Source organism: Colias croceus, chromosome 29 (assembly GCF_905220415.1).
Source record: "Colias croceus chromosome 29, ilColCroc2.1".
Taxonomy (NCBI): domain Eukaryota; kingdom Metazoa; phylum Arthropoda; class Insecta; order Lepidoptera; family Pieridae; genus Colias; species Colias croceus.
Window position 1 is genome coordinate 439,409 of NC_059565.1, and position 20,947 is coordinate 460,355.

The 20,947-nt window shown below is 31.3% G+C and overlaps 2 protein-coding genes across 3 annotated transcripts in view; one reads left to right on the forward strand and one right to left on the reverse strand.

The window, feature by feature from the left end:
• LOC123704482 (TBC1 domain family member 1) overlaps positions 1 to 7,902 on the reverse strand; it is a 53,517-nt gene extending 45,615 nt beyond the window's left edge. The window contains exons 1-4 of the mRNA XM_045652876.1: positions 7,726 to 7,902; positions 4,821 to 4,946; positions 2,045 to 2,133; positions 207 to 312 (exon numbers count right to left, since the gene is read on the reverse strand). Coding sequence (XP_045508832.1) covers positions 207 to 312; positions 2,045 to 2,133; positions 4,821 to 4,940 — 315 coding nt within the window. The 5' untranslated portion in view covers positions 4,941 to 4,946; positions 7,726 to 7,902. The remainder of the gene's footprint in view (positions 1 to 206; positions 313 to 2,044; positions 2,134 to 4,820; positions 4,947 to 7,725) is intronic.
• A 1,558-nt stretch (positions 7,903 to 9,460) lies between these two features.
• LOC123704324 (P protein-like) overlaps positions 9,461 to 20,947 on the forward strand; it is a 36,478-nt gene continuing 24,991 nt past the window's right edge. The window contains exon 1 of one of the 2 annotated variants that reach the window (XM_045652656.1): positions 9,461 to 9,577. In XM_045652656.1, the coding sequence (XP_045508612.1) occupies positions 9,507 to 9,577 (71 nt within the window). In that variant the 5' untranslated portion in view covers positions 9,461 to 9,506. Of the gene's footprint in view, positions 9,578 to 10,177; positions 10,290 to 20,947 lie in introns of those variants that run through there. The other variant, XM_045652655.1, reaches the window with a different exon arrangement.

Below are 20,947 nucleotides of genomic sequence, written 5' to 3' on the forward strand. Positions count from 1 at the left end.
CTTCCAGACAACCAGACGAGGTTATTTTTTTTCTAACAAAACAAATACAAATCTAAATTATTATTTTAACATAGGCGTGTTACAAATTTCACCTATGTTCTTTCTTAGGGTCTAAAGATTGTCTGTGCCAAATCATCAAAATCGGTCCAGTAGTTTATGAGCCTATTCAACAATCAATTAGTGTAGATTGATGTTTGCATACATACCTCAATAACAGTAGCAGCTCTGAACAGAAATAATTGCAGAAGACCTTCCTTCTCATTTAGAAGAATGTAGAATAATTCTTCTGGTCTACCAGGAACTTGGCTGGCCCTGGAAAGACGGTATAGTTTAGTTTCTATAGTATATGTTGGTCTTTTTGGTCTTTTATTGCAATTAGGAAGTGCAAAAATATTTTTTTTTAAATATATTAAAAATTATAGAGGCTGTTTTTTTCAGAAAATAAATGATAATAAGGTAATCTTAAACATTTTGACTAACTATCATCAATTTTATACACTTATAGTTTTATTAGTTCAGGATACATCGCCCATTTTTGCAAGTGACTACTATCAAGCTAATTTTCCGTTTGTAGCTTTATTTTGATGAGACACCAAATAATTTCGTGTACGAAACTCTCGATTGTGGTAGCTAACAGAGATAACAAGGATAAAAAATTTTGATTTGATGGTTCTCAAATATTTATTACGCAATTTGTAGGACAAATATTTTTTCGAATAATTTAGGTAATTATCTTGAGATTGAACAAAAAAAAATTCAGTTAGTAATAAATATTTGAGAACCATCAAATCAAATTTTTTTATCCTTGTTATCTCTGTTAGCTACCACAATTGAGACTTTCGTACATGAAATTATTGGGCGTCTCATCAAAATAAAGCTACAAACGGAAAATTAGCTTGATAGTAGTCACTTGCAAAAATGGGCGATGTATCCTGAACTATATAGCATTCTGAAGTCTGCCGATTCCGAGTCTGCTGAATTTATACAAGATTTTCTACACAGATTTACAAATGAAAAATTTTATAGAATAGAAAAAAATCGATTTCAAGGCGGGATTCGAACCCGCGTCTATTTGCCGTTATATATCGTGATCGTTTTTTTATTCTTTTATAAAGTTATCTTTTATTAATTACTATTATTTAATAATTTCATATGACATAATATTTAAAATTGCATAATTCTTATAACCTCGTTGTTCTAAAAATGTTGCTTGATTTATTAAAAAAATAAATAAAAAAAAATCAGGTAACACTAGAATAATACAATCTCTTTTCAATAAATTTTACATTCTTTAATTTGTTTTTACAATAGAGGCGGAAAGAATACAAAATTTTGGTTAAGTAGTTCAAGGTGTTATTTAACATATTTCCTGATTATCTAATTAAATTAATTACAAACAATTATATGTAAAATCAATTAAAATTAAAGCTATTTATTTCCGCCTTGTTGGTTGAATGGTAACGGGTTCGAATACGGGAAAAATAAATAAGAAATTACCGAGTCTGCTGAATTTATACAAGATTTTCTACACAGACACAGAACCAAAACAATTTTAAATACAATATATAAAATCAGAAAATTATTTACTGATTTTCTTAAGTACATATTATATACATACATTATAATTACCTACTAGCTTTCCGCCCGCGGCTTCGCCCGCGTTTTCAAGGAAAAACCCGCATAGTTCCCGTTTCCGTGGGATTTCCGAGATAAAACCTATCCTATGTGTTAATCCAAGTTACACTCTATATGTGTGCTAAATTTCATTGTAATCGGTTCAGTAGTATTTGCGTGAAAGAGTAACAAACACACACACACACATCCTCACAAACTTTCACATTTATAATATTAGTAGGATTTTCATAATAAATTGTAATATCTTTTATATAACATAACTGTAACGACCTATATTTGTATATGTAGGATTTACTAAAAGGTTCGTCATGAAAATACACAAAATTTTAAGAACTTATTCATATACATTTGAGTTTAGATTTGGGTTTATTTATGTATTCAGATATGTGTGTTTTATTTATGTATTTACCTCAATATATCGACCAATCTGTGAAGAATAACTGGTTCAAAGTTTTCATTGTACGCCTTCAAGCAGCCATCTTCGATTGCAATGCTTAGCTGAAAATAATAACATTACTCACTAAAACTCAACTCAAACTCATTCTCAAACTCAAGCATTGATACGTGCTCAAACTCAACTCAAACTCATACTCAAACCTTGATTAATTGAAATACCAGAACTAGACTTATTTTAGAAGCATTTTTGAATCGTTAAAAAATATTTCTAAATATGCGATCCAAGTAAGAATAGGATCGATTTAACGCCAAGTGACGTCACACATGTTAATTAAACGAATTAAAAAATAAAATATACATATAATGCTTAGTTGCCATACTGTTAAATATTTATACTGTGACAGATCTTTCCTACTAAATCTCTTTTCGAAACGATGCTCTTCGAGAGGCCCAAACCATCTTATTGCTATACTGTTCCATATCTATACTGTGACGGATCTATCCTTACCTAACCGTATGCCAGTGGCTCTGATCTTGCGTAGAAGCCAAGGCAGCATTGAGCTACGATTTTCACGAGTTTACGTAGACTTACTTGCTATACTGTTATGGGTCATTATACAAAAATGGGGTAACTCAATGTCACCAGCCAATTTATAAAAAGTCTTATTATATTTTAATCAAATAACAATCTATTTTAAAACAATAAAGCGTCCTTTATTTGGTCACTCACTTTCACTTCTTTATTTAAAATACAAATTGATAAAAAAACAAAATTAATACTTAAATAATCAGTACTTTGGCATGTCACAACTCCGAAAACCAACAATCAAGTGACTATTTTATAAACATTATCATTGATTAGAGAAAACTTACTAATTCAGGACAATCTTTGATAAACATAGTATTATATAGTATAACTTTCATAACGAAATGTTTAACATTTTATTTAAAAAATAAAAATAAACTTTGTCATCGTTTTTATTGGTCAGTCCGTTGTGTGTTTTTTAAATTTGAAATTCTCGCTAAATATCACCAAGTCGAGGTCATATCCCTGTCTAAATATTAATGTTGGTAATGAAGTTACTTGTGCATCCTATATTTTGACGGCCGTCATAACTGTACCAGCGCTAGGGTTGTGTTTGTCCTCTAAATTCGTGCTGCGCCAGTCAACATTTCAGTCCTATGGTGAGTCATTATTTTATTGTTAATCTGATTTTTATTTTCATTCATACATGGTTAACTATGATTTGTAAAAATACAGTTTGTTGATATTAGAAATAAGGCAAAAAAACATAATTTGTGATTATAATCTCATATTAAGTCCCTTTTTATCAATCCGCTGGCATCAGTCCTATGTCAGATATCGCGCCAGTGGACTGACGTGACCTCCATAGTACTGATGATTCTATCGTTTTTGAGAACTTTTATCTTGATTGCTATTGCTATTGCATTTCTATTTGATATTTCAGTTTAAAACGTCATGCGCCACGCTAAAAGAAACTGAATTTGACTAGGGAAGAAACATTTAAAAAAAAGTAGCAAAGAAAAGAGCTATTGAAACAAACTACTAATAATTTTATTTAAAAGATCTTATTTTTTTTTAATTATTGATTTTGATGCTTTCAGGGCATAGCTTGTTATATTTATTAGATAAATACGTATAGGTACGTATAATATTGTGAAGTAAAATTACCTCAAAATAACATAAAAGCTAATTAATATAATAACATTATAAAAATGTCAAAAGGCTCTTATGAAAACTCAGATGAGACTTCCATTCAGGCCTTTGGTTTTTAATGTTATGAAAATAAGTACTTTTAACATAAATAATGTTAGATTTTAGGGCTCTGAACCTCAAAAGGAAAAAACAGAACCCTTATAGGATCACTTTGTTGTCCGTTTGTCTGTACGTTTTGTACTTTTTTTTGAAGCTCGTGGAGGTATCAATTTGAAATTTATATTGAATACTCAACGTTAAAAACCCTTGGGGCTGTAAAAAAATGAAACTTATAACGCGACGCAATTAAAAGATACCTACATCCGTTAATACTGCAAATTTCCGCAAATTTAAATATTCGCAAGGTAATAAAAAAATACACAGGATGCTTGCCGTGTATACAGTCTTAAAATATGGTAAAAAGCAACGTCTTATAACACAGATAAAGGAAAAATTGCTAAAAGTGTAAATATTAAGTTACAAACATAATAAAAAATAGGTTTGTTAGGAGTCCAACTCGCACTTGGCCGGTTTTTTTTTCTATTGTTTGTGAATTACTTGAAATATTAAGTAAAACTAAGTCAAAGTAGTAAGTTAAGTAAGAGAGTAAGAATATTCACGTTGCGTTAAATGTCAGAAGGCTGTTTTGAAAATTGAGACATTGTTTTTTCCCAGTATCACAATATATTATCAATTATCATTTTTAAATGTAACTAAGTGATTTTAATACTTAAAAGACATGTGCCATTATTAAAACTAAGAGATTTGTAGTAATTTTCATTGAATTTCTTTAAGAATATTACAAAATTGTGTTTTTTATCAGTACTATGTTAGCCTTGTCAGTCCCCTGGAGGCCAAATCCAGAAAATTTAAAATATCTCACAATCTACTTAAAAAAGTGGCTGGCCCGATTTGGAACAATATATTCATTAGATTAGCTATCATATACACCCTAATTTGTAATAATCTGATATAAAAAATATAGTAAACAAAATATCCTTAAAAGTTACCCCATTTTTGTATAATCACCCTTATATATTTATACTGTGACGGGTTTTTCCCATTTTCTTACCTTCTCCTGTGTGCCAGTAGCTCTTATTTCTCTCAGAAGCCAGGGAAGCATGGAGTTGGATAAACGACGGTCCATCGCCGTGAAACCGAAGTAGGTCACGGATGTTAGTTTTGTCTTCATTTTGATCTAGAAATAGGAAATGTTATTTAGAATTATTATTTTTAACAATAAACTGAACTTTTAAATTATCAGAACGAGATTAAATTTGAATGAGAAAGGAAGAATCATCAAAATCTGTTCACCCAGAGGTAATCACTACATAGTATAAAACAAAGTCGCTTTCTCTGTCCCTATGTCCCTATTTCCCTATGTCCCTTTGTACGCTTCTTTAAAACTACGCAACGGATTTTGATGCGGTTTTTTTAATAGATAGAGTGATTCAAGAGGAAGATTTTAGTATATAATTTATTAGGTTTTAGACAAAGCGGGCGAAGCCGCGGGCGGTAAGCTAGTAATTCATAAATCCATAAAATACGTCAACTTTTAATTCCTCAATGTAAACAAACGTCATTGTATCAAATCATTCCATTGATTTAAAGTGATGACGTTCACTCGTAATAGGTGTTAATTATTCATTAACACTCTTATTATTAATATTTACTAGGTATGTCTGTTTGTTTATCAGAACAAGTTTCATGGAAAATCCTTGACATTTTACAATAGTGTTTAATGAAAAGTTTTAGGTTCGAATCCTAGGTACCTACCTAGTTACTTAAATTTTTATCATGTACTAGCTGCCCCTCGTGGTTTCACCCCCGTGGCTCTACTCCTGTTTGTCGTAGCGTGATAAATGGGCTAACTATCTAACAGCGAAAGAATTTTTTCAAATCGGACCAGTAGTTCCCGAGATTAGCGCGTTCAAACAAACAAACAAACTCTTCAGCTTTATAATATTAGTAGGTATAGATAAGCAGTATAAGTAATGCTTAAGTAATGTATTTATTATTCGTAATAACAAAATAAATATTACGACATTTTATGTTAAAAAAAATACCAAGCATTAAGTTGACGGACTGGTAGAGCTTGGCAGCTCATTATTTTATAATAAAAGGGTTCATTTCCTAAAATTTATAACTAATTTTGCTATATTCTATCCAATTTCCTATTTTTGTTAGAAATAATGTTCTTATGTCTGTTAATCTTACACGTCAAAACGGCAAAACATTACTGAATATAACGTTATAGATAAAGCCAAAAAATCTTATTAAACGCAGTCAAAGCCGCGGTCGTCAACTAGTCAAGCAAACAATTAATTATCTATATGCAACTGCGAACAATAACCCAATACAAAAAACATCACAACATAATGTTGGCTAGGTATATTGGTAAGAATTATTATTAAAAACCGGTATTTTTTACGATTTAAATAACAGGTTGAGTAACTACGTCAGATTTAGATTATGTTTAGGTTTAGTCCCAAAATATGTAAAAATTGTCGTAGTGTCAGTTTGTAACCATAATCCTTAGAGGAGTACTAATAATAATTTACCCTTTTGTATAAGATCGACGTCTGATGACTGATCGTAGGTCGGAATCTATTTTCTAGCCCTAAATGATATAATACCTAGGTACCTATCTTGATTCATAATATCAAAACAAGCTTCTGTAGGGAAAATTATAAAAAATAAAATAAATTGAAAAATCTTATTAATCTCGAATGTTATAACTTTTCCTTTTTAACCGACTTCAAAAAAAAGGAGGAGGTTATCAATTCGGCCGGTATTTTTTTTTTTTTTTTTATGTATGTACACCGATTACTCCGAGGTTTCTGAACCGATTTACGTGATTCTTTTTTTGTTCGATGCGGGATGGTGTCGAATTGGTCCCATAAAAATTTTATTCGGATAGGCCCAGTAGTTTTTATTTTATGAGCATTTTTGTCTGTAGGTATTTGTAAATTTTGCAAGTGCAAGTTTGAAGTCGGTTGTTTTTAACGCAGTTATCACTTGTTGTTTTATAAGTAAAAACCTACCTTTACCATACATTGTGAAATGAATTGAATCAAGTTTCCTCAATTCTGTGAAAAAAATATGATTAGTGCTTTGGTACACAAATTACCTACCTACCTCTTTGCACCCCTTAGTACCTTTGAGGCTTTGACTCCCCTATTCTAAGAATTTGGAAGACCGTAAGCGACAAAAGATGATCGATATTTTTAGTGGCACTACCTACCTACAAAAATATTGTATTTTAAACAGATTTTGAAACTGTTTTAAATACATTTGTTAAATACCTAATATAGGTAGGTAGGTAGGATCTTAAGTTACAATTCAAACTCAAACCCTAATTAGGTATATTTTAAAAAAAGTGCTATAGCCCGCGGCTTCGCTCGTTATGAAACTGTGGTTCACAATTATTATTAGGTACCTATTATTAAATAGCTAATTAATATTTTCATGAAGATTATTACTTATACTTAACTAATATTTTCAATTCAATATATTACCTATATAGATATAGGTACATACTAGAGTTAGGTATATACCTAAACCTAATTGAAAAAAGCGCTTACGTGCCAAATTTAAACGTCTATAGGTTTATAGGTACCTTTAATACCTACCTATTAATCTTTTAACATTATTTCATACGTTCATAGGAACTATAAATAAACATAGAAATGGATAATTACTTTATTTAATTTAACATCTACACATCAGAGTATTGAAGTAACACATTATGTATGTAGGTACCTACTTAAGTAAGTTAGAAACAAGCCAAGGCCTTTTATTTCAAATAATACTCTGTAGGTAGGTATCCACTCAATCAATTTAACTTGATCGTAGTTTTTAAATCATGACAATCGATTCCTACATTAGATGGATATTAACATTAAGCCTTTTTAATTACATAAAAACATAAATAAAACGATTCCACTAATAATTAATTTGATAGTATAACAACTTACCTATTTATTAAGGAAAATCACAAGAATAAAACTATGTTATTATCACCACAAACAACCTTCAAGTAATTTGTTCACAAAAAACGAAATATCACACAGAATTTTGAACATTTCTTACAAATTTTTTACGCAATTTTCACAACCAAAACACAGGACATCAGAAAAACAATGGGGAAAAATACATTCTGTGGTTTTACGGTGTTTTGCGTCTCACTCTATACCTTACGTTAAAACGAGACGGAATATAGTCATCGTAAATATTGATAAAATATTACCGCCATCGTTCAAATTTAGAAGGAACATTTTGTTTGTTTCAGCGCCATCTAGTGATGAATAGCTACACATTTTAGTTTATAATGTGTTTTTAAATAAAACACTGAGTTTTACTAGTTAAATATAGCTCTAGTAGATGGCGCTATAAGCAAAACGCAAATTCATATAAATATATAATATATATATTCACGTACCTATTTTTTAATATCCTATTAAATTAATAATGTTTTATATATAAACGTAATATTATTAATTGTGTTAAAAATATAAAAACAAGATTTCTAGAAGCCTACAGAAGTCATCGTCTAATTATTTAAGGTAGATTAAAAAAAATAACGTAGGTAGAAAAAATAATTAACAATAATAAAATGTCTTTTGTGTGTGATCGTTGTATTTGATCGGAATTTTAATTGAAAGAAGCCAGTTTTAATCAAGTTTTTTAATGAGCATATTTATCATTTATGTAAGTCAATTAATAACCTTTTTGTGGACATTAATTTTGCTGTATTTACATTTTTCAAATAATCACAATTTTAACAACTCTCAAGTGTGTAAAAGTACCATGTCAACCACAGAATTTGATTTTTTTAAAAATTCAGACAGAAACAAATAACTAGGTACTTACCTAGGTGCAACATAATATTTTGTAGAAAGATAAAATCGCTTACTTACCTATATTGCAAAACAGATGAAATCAATTAAAATAATAAATACTTTATTAGCAAACTAACAAGACATTTTTTTAATAGGTATTTTGGAAAACTTTTTGCACGAGTAACTACCTAATTACCTATCTTGTTCTAAAGTCAAATATTATGTATGTACCTACCTTATTGTTTAGGTAATTTAATTTTGAAAATGAATTAGATGTAGTTCTAAGTAAACTTTTTAAACACTATACATAATATATCTACCTATAACTACGCTTTTTTATATAATAATTAATTGAAAAACATGACCATATAATAATATGTCCAATTACCTAATTCCAAATTTGTTTTGGTCTATGCAATTGGTTAAATCGATATGTATTATGTAAGTATATGTATGTATTTAATATGTATCATGTATATAGGTATATCTTTTAAAGTGTAATGAAGTAATATTATCATTTATAATAATTTTAGATAACTTATCGATATCGATAATATGATTGTGTCACGATTGATCTCTACTAACATTACAACATCCATCTTTTTATCCAAGTGCACTAGAAATAAAAGTATTTTTCCTCTTTCTAATACATGTGAATCTAATATTATAAAGCTGAAGAGTTTGTTTGTTTGAACGCGCTAATCTCGGGAACTACTGGTCCGATTTGAAAAAATTTTTCGATCTTCGATAGCCCTTATATAAGGCTATATATAGGCTATATATATCATTACGCTAAGACCAACAGGAGCGGAGCAATGTGGGTAAAACCGCGGGGCACAGCTAGTTACTAATAATTGTACCATTCCAGGGAGTCCACAAACTCAACCGCGTCCATAGCTGACTCCAGTGATCGTTGGATGGGGTCCAGGTCGAAAGGGAACGGCACTGGGTCCAGTTGTGAAGCTGATGTGTCTACTGATTATGATCGGTGAGTTTAAACTCAAGTTTTTTGTATAACTCGGTCAAAATCATACTTACTTACTCAATTTTTAATTTTTTTATTTACTTCCATCTCGTGTAGGTATAAAATAATTATTTACTTTACTATTAGATGAATACAAAAAAAAGCCACGATAAAACACGATTTAAAATCCATTAAAAATATAGGTATTAACTGTTATAAAATAGGGTTTTATTGTGTTTGATGAATTAAAATCTCATTATTTTTGTACTATTTACCTACCTATTTATTTTTAAATTATTTACGCAAGGTCATTTAAAAAGGCTAATAAATACCTTTTTCCTTATAATATCATTGACACACATCTCAAGATGAAATCCATCTTCTCGATATAGTTCTGTGATCTAGCCGTTCACACTACTCAGCGGGACAAACATACAAAAACAGGCCTTTTGACAGACATAATAAATCACTTTCATCCAAACAAAGCTAAAGGCACAAATTATACTACAGGTAACTTGTTTCGCTTTTGGAAACAAAGTTAAAACAAGTTAGAGATAACAATAACTTAGTTGTTAGTTGAGACTTGAGTTCAACTCAGTCAGTACTGTGAAGTGTGACTCAGTATTGCCCGCGATCTGTTGAAGACAACACGTCTTTCGAGTTTTCAGTGCAAAGTTATTTGTGTTTGTGTGAACCACATCAGTCTTAGCGTGTTATTTCCGTGGATTGCATTGAAGTATTTATCTTGAGGATTATTTTTATAATTAGTATTAATGGAAAATAAATCTTTCTTGGTCACTAAAAATAAAAACAACGTGTTGAAAAATGAAATGATATTTTCTGAAAGAACGAAAGTAATAAAGTATAATAAGTAAAATAAATAAATTTTTACGTTTTTAAAACTCATAATAACGCAAAAACAGCTGATCAGATTAGTATGTAATTGTGCACAGAGATAGATAATATCATAGAATCTATATTGCATGTTGTTTATTGTTATTAAAATACCACGTGTGTAAAACGCTAGCAAAAACTTTAATTACCTATTGTTGTATTAAAAAAACTACTGTAAGTTTAAGTCTGTTTCTTCAAATATTATTACCAAATTGTTGTGTTTAGAAAGATTTAGTAGACTGACAGACAAACATGTTTATTTAGTACTAGCTGTTACCCGCGGTTTCACCCGCATTGCTCCGCTCTTGTTGGTCTTAGCGTGATGATATATAGCATATTATAGCCTTCTTCGATAAATGGGCTATCTAACATTGAAAGAATTTTTCAAATCGGACCAATAGGTAGGTAGTTCCCGAGATTAGCGCGTTCAAACAAACAAACTCTTCAGCTTTATAATATTAGAATAGATAAGTATGAATTATGATAATAATTTATAAACAGTTAAATAATTAATAAAACACTTAAACAAACAAAAATACAGAAAATATTGAGCATAAAAAAATAAAACACGACTTACCTACCTAGGTACTTAGCACATAACAACAATGACAACAACCTTATAGCTAAGGCAGCGATCTCTACCAGACATCATGGTGGTCAAGGAAAATTTAGCAATACAATATTATCACTTAGTTTAACAATTATTGAAGACTAGCATTCCGCCCGCGGCTTCGCTTGCGTTTTGAAAGATAAACCCTCATAGGTCCCGTTCCCGTGGGATTTCCGGGATAAAACCTATCCTATGTGCTAATCCAAGTTACCCTCTATATGTGTGCTAAATTTCATTATAATCGGCTTAGTAGTATTTGTGTGAAAGAGTAACAAACATACACACCTACACGTACATCCATCCTCGCAAACTATCAAATTTTAAAATATTATTTGTTATCGTTTTTGCAAAAACAAACTAAACCTATTGTGATGAAATTATTGCCATTTTATATTACACTTATCGTTTACTATTTTTACACATGTATTGTTAATCGTAAATCTAAATTGTATCTCTTTTATTATTCAATTGACGTCATCAAAAGTTATGAATGACAATAAATTTTTTTTTTATGTTAAAATGTTAAACAATTTTTTATACAGTTTTGTTTAGTAGAATACAAATTGATTGAGAGGCCAAGTGTGTGTCGGTATCGTGGGAAATCTTAATATATACTAGCTGTTGCCCGCGACTTCGTCCGCGATTAGGTCGTTTTTCGTCATTCGTTGTTTAAAAAAAATACGTGACACTTTATTTTAAAATTTTCTTAATTATTGTCTCTTATAAAATTTAACTACATTAAAATTGAACACTCTGATAAGAAAATCTTAAAATCTGAAGAAAACATGAATGTGGTTTAAATTCTACATTACTTAGTATCAAATAATAATCTAAATTAAATGTAGATTAAAAGTTTGAGCACACCATTATAGAATATGTACCTAAGTATTAAATTACGTTAGTTTACATAGTAACTTTACTAAAAACACGATGACTATCTTTCGCGCTCGATACCACAAACTAAGCATGTTTGTGGTACGTGGCCCGCGTCACTTGACCCCCGCGAGTTCCCCTCCGTTGCTATGCGAACATACATTCGTCGCCCTACTGTAGGAAAAATTGTAATACTGTGGCCTGGGCGTTATAACACGTCCAGGGGGTTCCTGAGTGCCGATATCACCATCTTGAGGAAAAGCTTCTAATGTCGATTTAAAACTGCATACATACGAATTAACCTGTTCTAAAATTGTGAAATGAGTTCAGTTTTAAATTTGAGAAATATTGATTTCTTGTATTCCACTATTCGTTGTAGTCGAATACAAAATATATTTAAACAAACTTAGGTTGGCCTTCAGGCAAAAGGGATCCTATCAAATGGTAAACTTGACCTTGTATCTTAAAAGTAAGCATGAACGGATCTTCTGATAATTATTGAGCACCAAAGGATCATTTGAAACGCACTACTACTAAGACTACTACTAAGAGCGAATATTGTCTAATAACAGTTTACATTGCACCACAGAATACATAATAGTAGCTAAACGCTAATTGCACAGTATGTTCCTCTAAAAGTAGTTATTTCAAAGGTTCCGGTGTATCTTCAAACGAAAGCCGACTCGCCTTACTACACTTTAAAGCATAACAAAAAGAACATATACTACGTTAATATCGCCTATACAGAAGATGATCTGTAATCAATTGTGAGGTTATAAGCAAACCCACTTTTATATTTGTCAGACCACACCACCGAATTCGTAGATTGTTTACCTCAAGACATTAAGACTATGACGAAATCTGTCTGCAGTAAGACGGGCCTCTCGCTATTCGTACGTTTCCAGAGACCGAATAGTTTCAATTCTTAATCTTTCATTAAACAAACTTATTAATCGTTCTTGTCTCATATAATTGTAATATTCGCGTCCCTACTCTAGTCATTGCTTATGCTCATGTTCATCTTATTATGATGCACCCTATCATTTGTCAAACGGTCTTCATATTGAGTAAAGTTTCAGATTCTCGAGATAAAATATGACTGTCGTGATCAGTAGTGAGACGAAATTTCCTCTCAGTGAGGGTTTCGGTCTCACGGGATAGTACAATATGCCGTTTGCGATCAGCTGTGAGACGTCATACCCTCTCAGTGAAGGTTTCGGTCTCACGGGATAGTAGGGGAGACCGGGTTTGGTTGTCTCACGGGTTGGATGTCACAGCGGTCTTAATACAAAACTGAACTAACGAATAAGTCTGTTGACCAGCGTGGCTAGAGCGATACAGTGACAACGCTGTCCCCACTTCGCGTCAGACCGCTCCGATCTGCCGTGAGGGCCTCACACGTGTTTATTGTTTTCGCACAGATTTTTTATGATATGAGGACCGAATATGCTCCTCATAACATCACTTTTTGTGAACGAAACGACAGCGCGGTTTAATTCAATGCCAACACCATCAGAAAAAAGGATTATTTTTAATTGTGAAAAAATGTATTATGATTTACACTACATATTAACACTCTTTTAACATTTAACATAAAATATAAGTCTGTGAGTGTGTAAAAATAAATCCAGCTAATTACATGTTTATAATTTGGTATACGACATGAAAATATATTTTTGTTTTATAATTGTCAAGCAATAATAATACAGATAAATACTGAACATAAGTACAATAGATATTAAGTAGTATTAGTTAAAATATACTTTGACTGTTAGTCAAAGTTTATTTTTACTAATAACATGTAAATGAAGAAGAAATAATAATTAACAACGAACTAACCTTTTCTATAATACTTAACACGGCACATTTTTCAAATTATCTTGCTCAACTCTACTCAAAAATTTGAGGGTTTTGTTGGAACTTTAATATGTAAAAACTATGATATATCTAAACTACGATACAACTTGCATGCGGAAATGCTCATTACAATAATTGTGAATCTAAAGAATAACTAACAACATACTGTTCAATTTTATTGAGCTGATGAATATCTTTTGCCTGGAAGAAATCACCGTCGCCTAACAAATATAATGTGTTTTCTTATAAAACCGTTACATAATTTATTTTATCTACTTAAATAATGAAAATGATATATTTATAAAATATAAAACATATTATGTAAAATGATTAAAAATAAATAAATGAAGCAACTACGATTCAAAGAAAACATCTTTTTCAGTGTGAAAATGCTCTAAGCAATCCTGGATGATGAACTGTATATCATGTACCTACTCTGATCCCAGTACGGTCGGTACGTCGATAGCCATAACGATAAATATTACAATCAGATAACCGCAAAGTCAAAATAAAAACATAACTTGTAAAGTTGTGAGTGCAAAATTTACGTTTCATTTGGCAATAAATTTTTTTTCGGTACTAAAACGTAGTAGTTTGATATGTGGTTGGCTGCCCCTCCTCTCCTTCCTGAAAAATATCCTCCAAAATTTCCCGAGATACTTCCAATGATTGAACCATTGGACGTTGGACATTAACTTCAGTCAAAAATTGACGAAGCGGATGATTACTAATTTCCACTTAATCCTCGCTGCTACTGTCTTTATCATCAAATCATCAATTTTCAAGTGGTGTAGTAAAAATATCAGCAGAAATCGTCTTCCAAAGGTGATATAATTTTATTAGCATTGAATAAAAAAATCAAAAGTTAACTGTAAATCTATAATAAAAGCTACTTACAAATAAAATTTTATCAAAAACTTCTGTTCCCAATGCACCTCAAAATAATAAAAGAATCATTCATTTCATTTCATTTCAATAAATACCTGTAAGTAACAACTTACCTTTTGTGGGAACGCATGATGGTGAAAATTCACAAAACACGAAGATTGCATTTGATATTTTTGGTTTTATGGCATTCAATTGCTTTATAAAATATCACTACATAGTATAAAAAAGTCGCTTTCTGTGTGCCTATGTCCCTATGTCCCTTTGTATGCTTAAATCTTTAAAACTTCGCAACAGATTTTGATGCGGTTTTTTTAATAGATAGACTGATTCAAGAGGAAGGTTTTAGTACATAATTTATTAGGTTTTAGACAAAGCGGACGAAGCCGCGGGCGGTAAGCTAGTAAATTTATAAAACACGAAGATTTTAAAAATTGTAACTAATGAACACAACAATATATTATTATACTCTTTGGAACACAATCATTAGATTAACTGTAGATAATGGTGTCTATTTTTACTTAAAATAATAAACATCTAAGTACCCTCACTTTAAAAAAAATGTAGTTTATTATTTACACGAAATATATCTTATAGGGAACGGAAGATATGGGTTAAAGAGTTAAATAAATAAATAACATAATTATATTTAAATTATTAATTTTTAACATTGTGTTCAGTAGTGTTAACATGTAAATTGATTTGATTTTTACGAAATCTCATAGATGGCGCTGTTACAAAATTAACATTATACAACTTACATTCTTTAAGCTATGTTTCTCTTCCCAAGTTACTTAAATGGCATAATTTTTATAGTGTCAATCTAGATATTGTCAAACAACATTTATATATGCGTCATTTGATTATTAATTTCCAATAGTTAACGTGTAAATTGATTTGATTTTTATAACATTTAATAGATGGCGCTGTTTCTAATTTGTCTTTATACTAATAAATTCATTAAACTGTTTCTCTGCCCAAATTACGTAAATGACATAGTTTTTATTTTGTAAAGCTAGATAATAGCATGGCTTACTCGAAACCAACATTTAAACATGAGTCTTTAGATTGTACGCTGTCGTAATACACGGAATACGTAAGAAAAATAAAGGTTCACAGCTCCTCCCCCGTAGGTGATAGCTTGATAATATGTAGCCTATAGCCTCACCCGACCTGTTAGTAATATTCATGCAAAATTTGAAGTCAATCTATGCAGTACTTTTCGAGATTAGCTCGGACAAACATACAGACAAACAGACAAACAGACAAACAGACAAAAATTCTAAAAACTATGTTTTTGGCTTCTATATCGATTATAGCTCACGGCCCAGGTATTATTTTAAAAAAATATTCAATGTACAGTTTTGACTTTCCTACGATTTTATTATATGTATAGATAAATCTCGTGTCACAATGTTTGTCCTCAATGGACTCCTAAACCACTTAACTGATTATAATAAAATTCGCACACCATGTGCAGTTCGATCCAACTTGAGAGATAGGATAGGTTTTATCCCGGAAATCCCTCGGGAACGGGAACTATGTGGGTTTTTCTTTGAAAACGCGGGCGAAGCCGCGGGCGGAAAGCTACTAATTAATAAATATTGCATTGTCATTATTATGACAATTTCATGATTTCGCAATATTAATGAACGTATTTACTAATTGTCTTTATATATATATTTTTTTTATAATAAGTGCTAATAACTGCTTTAAAATTAGCTAATGAGCATACAAACTCAAACTCAAACATTTATTTATTCAACTAGCTTCCGCCCGCGACTCCGTCCGCGCGGATGTCGGTCTTTGCGTGGATGGTTTATTTCTCCATTTTGAGTAACTCGGACAATGACATCTTATAAATATCTATTGGACCCAAATACGGCTAGGTCTATAATAATACGCAACGTGTGTTCGCGGTACCTACTACAGAACAACGTCTATGGATAACTGAAAAATTGAGATTAATTTTTTTTCTACGTATTTTTCCAGGATAAAAAGTATCCTATTTTACGCCCAGGATAATAAGGTATAATTATACCAAGTTTCATCGAAATCGAACCGGTAGTTTTCACGTGATGTCTTCACATACAGACAGACAGACAGACAAAAATTTTTTTAATCACATATTTGGGTTTGGTATCGATCCAGTAACACCCCCTGCTAGTTATTTTTTCAATATTTTCAATGTACAGAATTGACCCTTCTACAGATTTATTATAATATGTATAGATTAGACTTCTTCGAGAAGCACTTTTGAAACGTCAATACATATTTTTAACATTTACCTACTACCGATTCGGAAAGCAGTATCTATGGAGAAGAATCGGCAAGAAACTCCATAGTTGCTCTTTTAAATCATTTCAGTATTACAATTTAATTTTACAAAATATGTAAGTAACTGTAGGTACGTATATATATTATCATATTATTATAAACGAAAAAACAAATTTATACTAACAGTAAATTCCATCGAAATCTGACTAGCAATTACAATTACATTTTTTAAATCGGTAAAACACAAAAAAATACCTACTTAATAAGTAATATATTAAAAAAATGTTGTGTGGTTTTATGAAACCACGGTAAAAGTGAAACTTTTTTTCACACTATAGACATTTAGCTATACCCGGCGCGGCCTAAGATGATCCCTATGACACTGACAGTTATTCTCAAGAGACAAACTTGTAATGGCGTCACCATTAAATTAGAAACGTATTGGAGGCGTCTAAAAATGGCATTTATTAATTTTTACGTAGCTTTATCCTATTATAATGATATTCCGTTGGAATTATAACAATTCTTATCATTTACGAGAAATTATATCAATCTGACTTTACGTTTACGTCCTTCAAAACTTACATCGTTGGCATTTATCGACTAGTGCGGAAAGTATCGATAAACAAATTTCGATAATGGAAACGAGTTTACATTTTTTCCATGCTTAAGCTATAGTTCATTCACTATTGAATGGAACAGAAGATCGCAGCATACTTAATTAATAATTACCGTTCGCGTTAATTTACTTACCTATGATAATATAAGTTTTTTAGAAAAATTAAATGGGGGATTCCATTTTCATGATAAAATAATATACACTGTGTTAAACGGGTTAAAAATTACGAGAAAATGATAAGGTGTATTTTTATGTTTTGGAAAACTTTCGTTTTACTTACCGTTTCGTTTACATAATAGACGTTAAAAATTCATTTTATAATATTTGTAAAAACATGTTTGCCGAGGTGGCTGAATGCAAACCACGCCTTTGCCTATAAAATAGTAAAGTATCGACACGATCCATCATACGAGCAATCACTAAGACGAACTGTCATAGGGATCATCTTAGGCCGCGCCGGGTATAAAAATTATCGTATTTGTACGATAATTATCGTACGTATCGTGCGTCACGCGACATGCGCTACACAGACCAAAAAGTTTGAGACGATGTAATAAAAGACTAAACCAATAAATCGCCTTAAAAATTATCTCCCAAGTATACTCATTGCTATCAATGGAAATCGAACCTTGGACTTATAAAAAATTAACCATTGAATTGATGATTCATTAGAAATAAGTTAGAAATAATAACATTTACTAGTATAATAGTAGTTAGTTTTAAATAATTTTCCTTGTTACAATGGAATGTGCGTAATTAAAAATTAACATAATTAGACACAGCTGTTTCGTAGTTATGTGCGAACAAACATACTCATTTATTATAGATTTTCTGCTCTATTTTTGTTTACTAGTACATGGTAAAATGTATGTAAGTATGTACTTGTGTATGTTTAATAAATGTATGAAATATGGACTGATTTATAAAAAATAGATTTTCATGAGATTTTTACTGACTGATAGATCATACAAAACCTAGCCTAGGTTTTATTAGGAGTAAGAGAATTATATTAAAAACTATCCAAGACTTAGCTGATGAGTTTGTTTGTTTGAACGCACTAATCTCGAGAACTACTTGTCCGATTTGAAAAATTCTTTCGTTGTTAGATAGCCCATTTATCGAGGCTATAGGCTAGGCTATAATATATATCATCACGCTAAGATCAACAGGAGCGAAGCAATGCGGGTGAAACCGCGTAGCGCACCTAGTCCTTTATAGTCACCTTGATAAATGGACTACTACAGGCTATCTAAAGCCTTGTTTCCACTTGAGCATGCTCAGGCGAATGAGCGGCTCATTTGGCCGAGCCGCTCAAGTGGAGACGCCTGCAGAGCACGCGCGGCCCGAGCATGCTCAGGCACACTTGAGCAGCTCGGCCAAATGAGCCGCTCATTCGCCTGACCTGAGATTAGCGCGTTCAAACAAACAAACTCTTCAGCTTTATAATATAAGCCTAGATTGCACTTATTAAATTGTAATTGCATAATTTTTACATCAACTACAAGAAAACATTATTACTATAATCTCACATTACAACAAGTCAACCGAATCAAATACTCTGACTGAGTATTATTATAGGAAATTTACAATCTAGTTTAGTTAGAAATACAACATTTTTTATGATACTAATATTATAAATGCGAAAGTTTGTATGTTTGTTTGTTTGTTACTCCTTCCCGCAAAAACTGCTAAACCGATTTTCACGAAATTTGGCACACAGGGTAACTTGGATTAACACACAGAATAGTTTTTTTCCGAAAATCCCACGGGAACGTGAAGTAGGCGGGTTTTTCTTTGAAACGCGAAGCTGCGGGCAAAAACTAGTGTTAAAATATATTTAACTAAAATTTCCCAGTAGAATATACTGAAATTAAAAAAAAGATGTATATGGAGAGCCTTATTAAAACAGCACTAATCATTTCGTATGTTATCGTGAACAAACAAACAGATATAATAATTGTAGTATTGATGATAACTATGTACATTGTACATATTATTATATGCTTTTTTCAACTTTTTATGTTATTCGTGAAAGTTATAGCTTTCTTATTTCTAATAGTAAAATAAGATCTAATAATTTCGTTTCAAAGTCATAAAATCAGAATAATAATTACTACGATTAAAATACAGACAAAGTTGCGGAAAACTACTAGTTACTATAAAGAAGTTATTCATTGACAACAACTCGTTATGTCATTCTATGAATAAGACCTTTGTTTCACTTATATGGAAAATTAATGAGTTTAACTATAATTATAGTTTACTAGCTTTCCGCCCGCGGCTTCGCCCGCGTTTTCAATGAAAAACCCGCATAGTTCCCGTTCCCGTGGGATTTCCGGGATAAAACCTATCCTATGTGTTAATCCAAGTTACCCTCTATATGTGTGCTAAATTTCATTTAAATCCATTCAGTAGTTTTTACGTGAAAGAATAACAAACATCCATAATCCATACATCCATACTTACAAACTTTCGCCTTTATAATAGTAGTAGGATTAGAGGAAAGATTTTAGCAACACGCATATTATATTCAACACGATTCCTTTAGACTTTAAACGGACAGATTTAATTCGAACTTTGTACACTTATTAATTTAAAAAATTATCGGTAAAAATACAATAATTTTATCTTATGTAATATCACTACATAGTATAAAACAAAGTCGCTTTCTCTGTCCCTATGTGATATGTCCCATTGTATGCTAAATCTTTCAAACTACGCAACGGATTTTGATGCGGTTTTTTTAATAGATAGAGTGATTCAAGAGAAAGGTTTTAGTATATAATTTATATTAGGTTTTAGATAAAGCGGGCGAAGCCGCTGGCGCTAAGCTAGTTTAGAATAAATAAATAAATACACGGCACGATCTGATCCCATACTAAGCTTTCGCTCGTGTTATGGAAACCAGGCTGATAAACATACATATATAATTTTAAATAAATACTTAACACCCCAGACACAGAGCAAACATCTATGTTCATCACACAAATATTTGCCCCGGGTGGGAATCGAACCCACGACCTCTGGCTTGGAAGGCAGGACCATTACCAACCAAGCCAGCATGCATGATATGCAGAATGTTAATAAGATATACCACATATTACAAAATAGCTACTACACCAAAATGGCTAAACATATACGGATGGATTTTAGCAGAAAACTGCAATAAACCGGTATCAAGGTCAAGTAGTAGGCCCGTATATAGATAACCGATAAATTGAATCGATAATATCTATTGACGCAAACCGGTTTTTTCCAGAAAAAACAATTTTATCAGATACTTACGGGCACTCTAGATAATGTAATTATCTATTACATTTTAGATTTTTTTAAGACTAGCTTTTCATCCCGACTTCTTCTAAAATAAGTTTTTTTAACG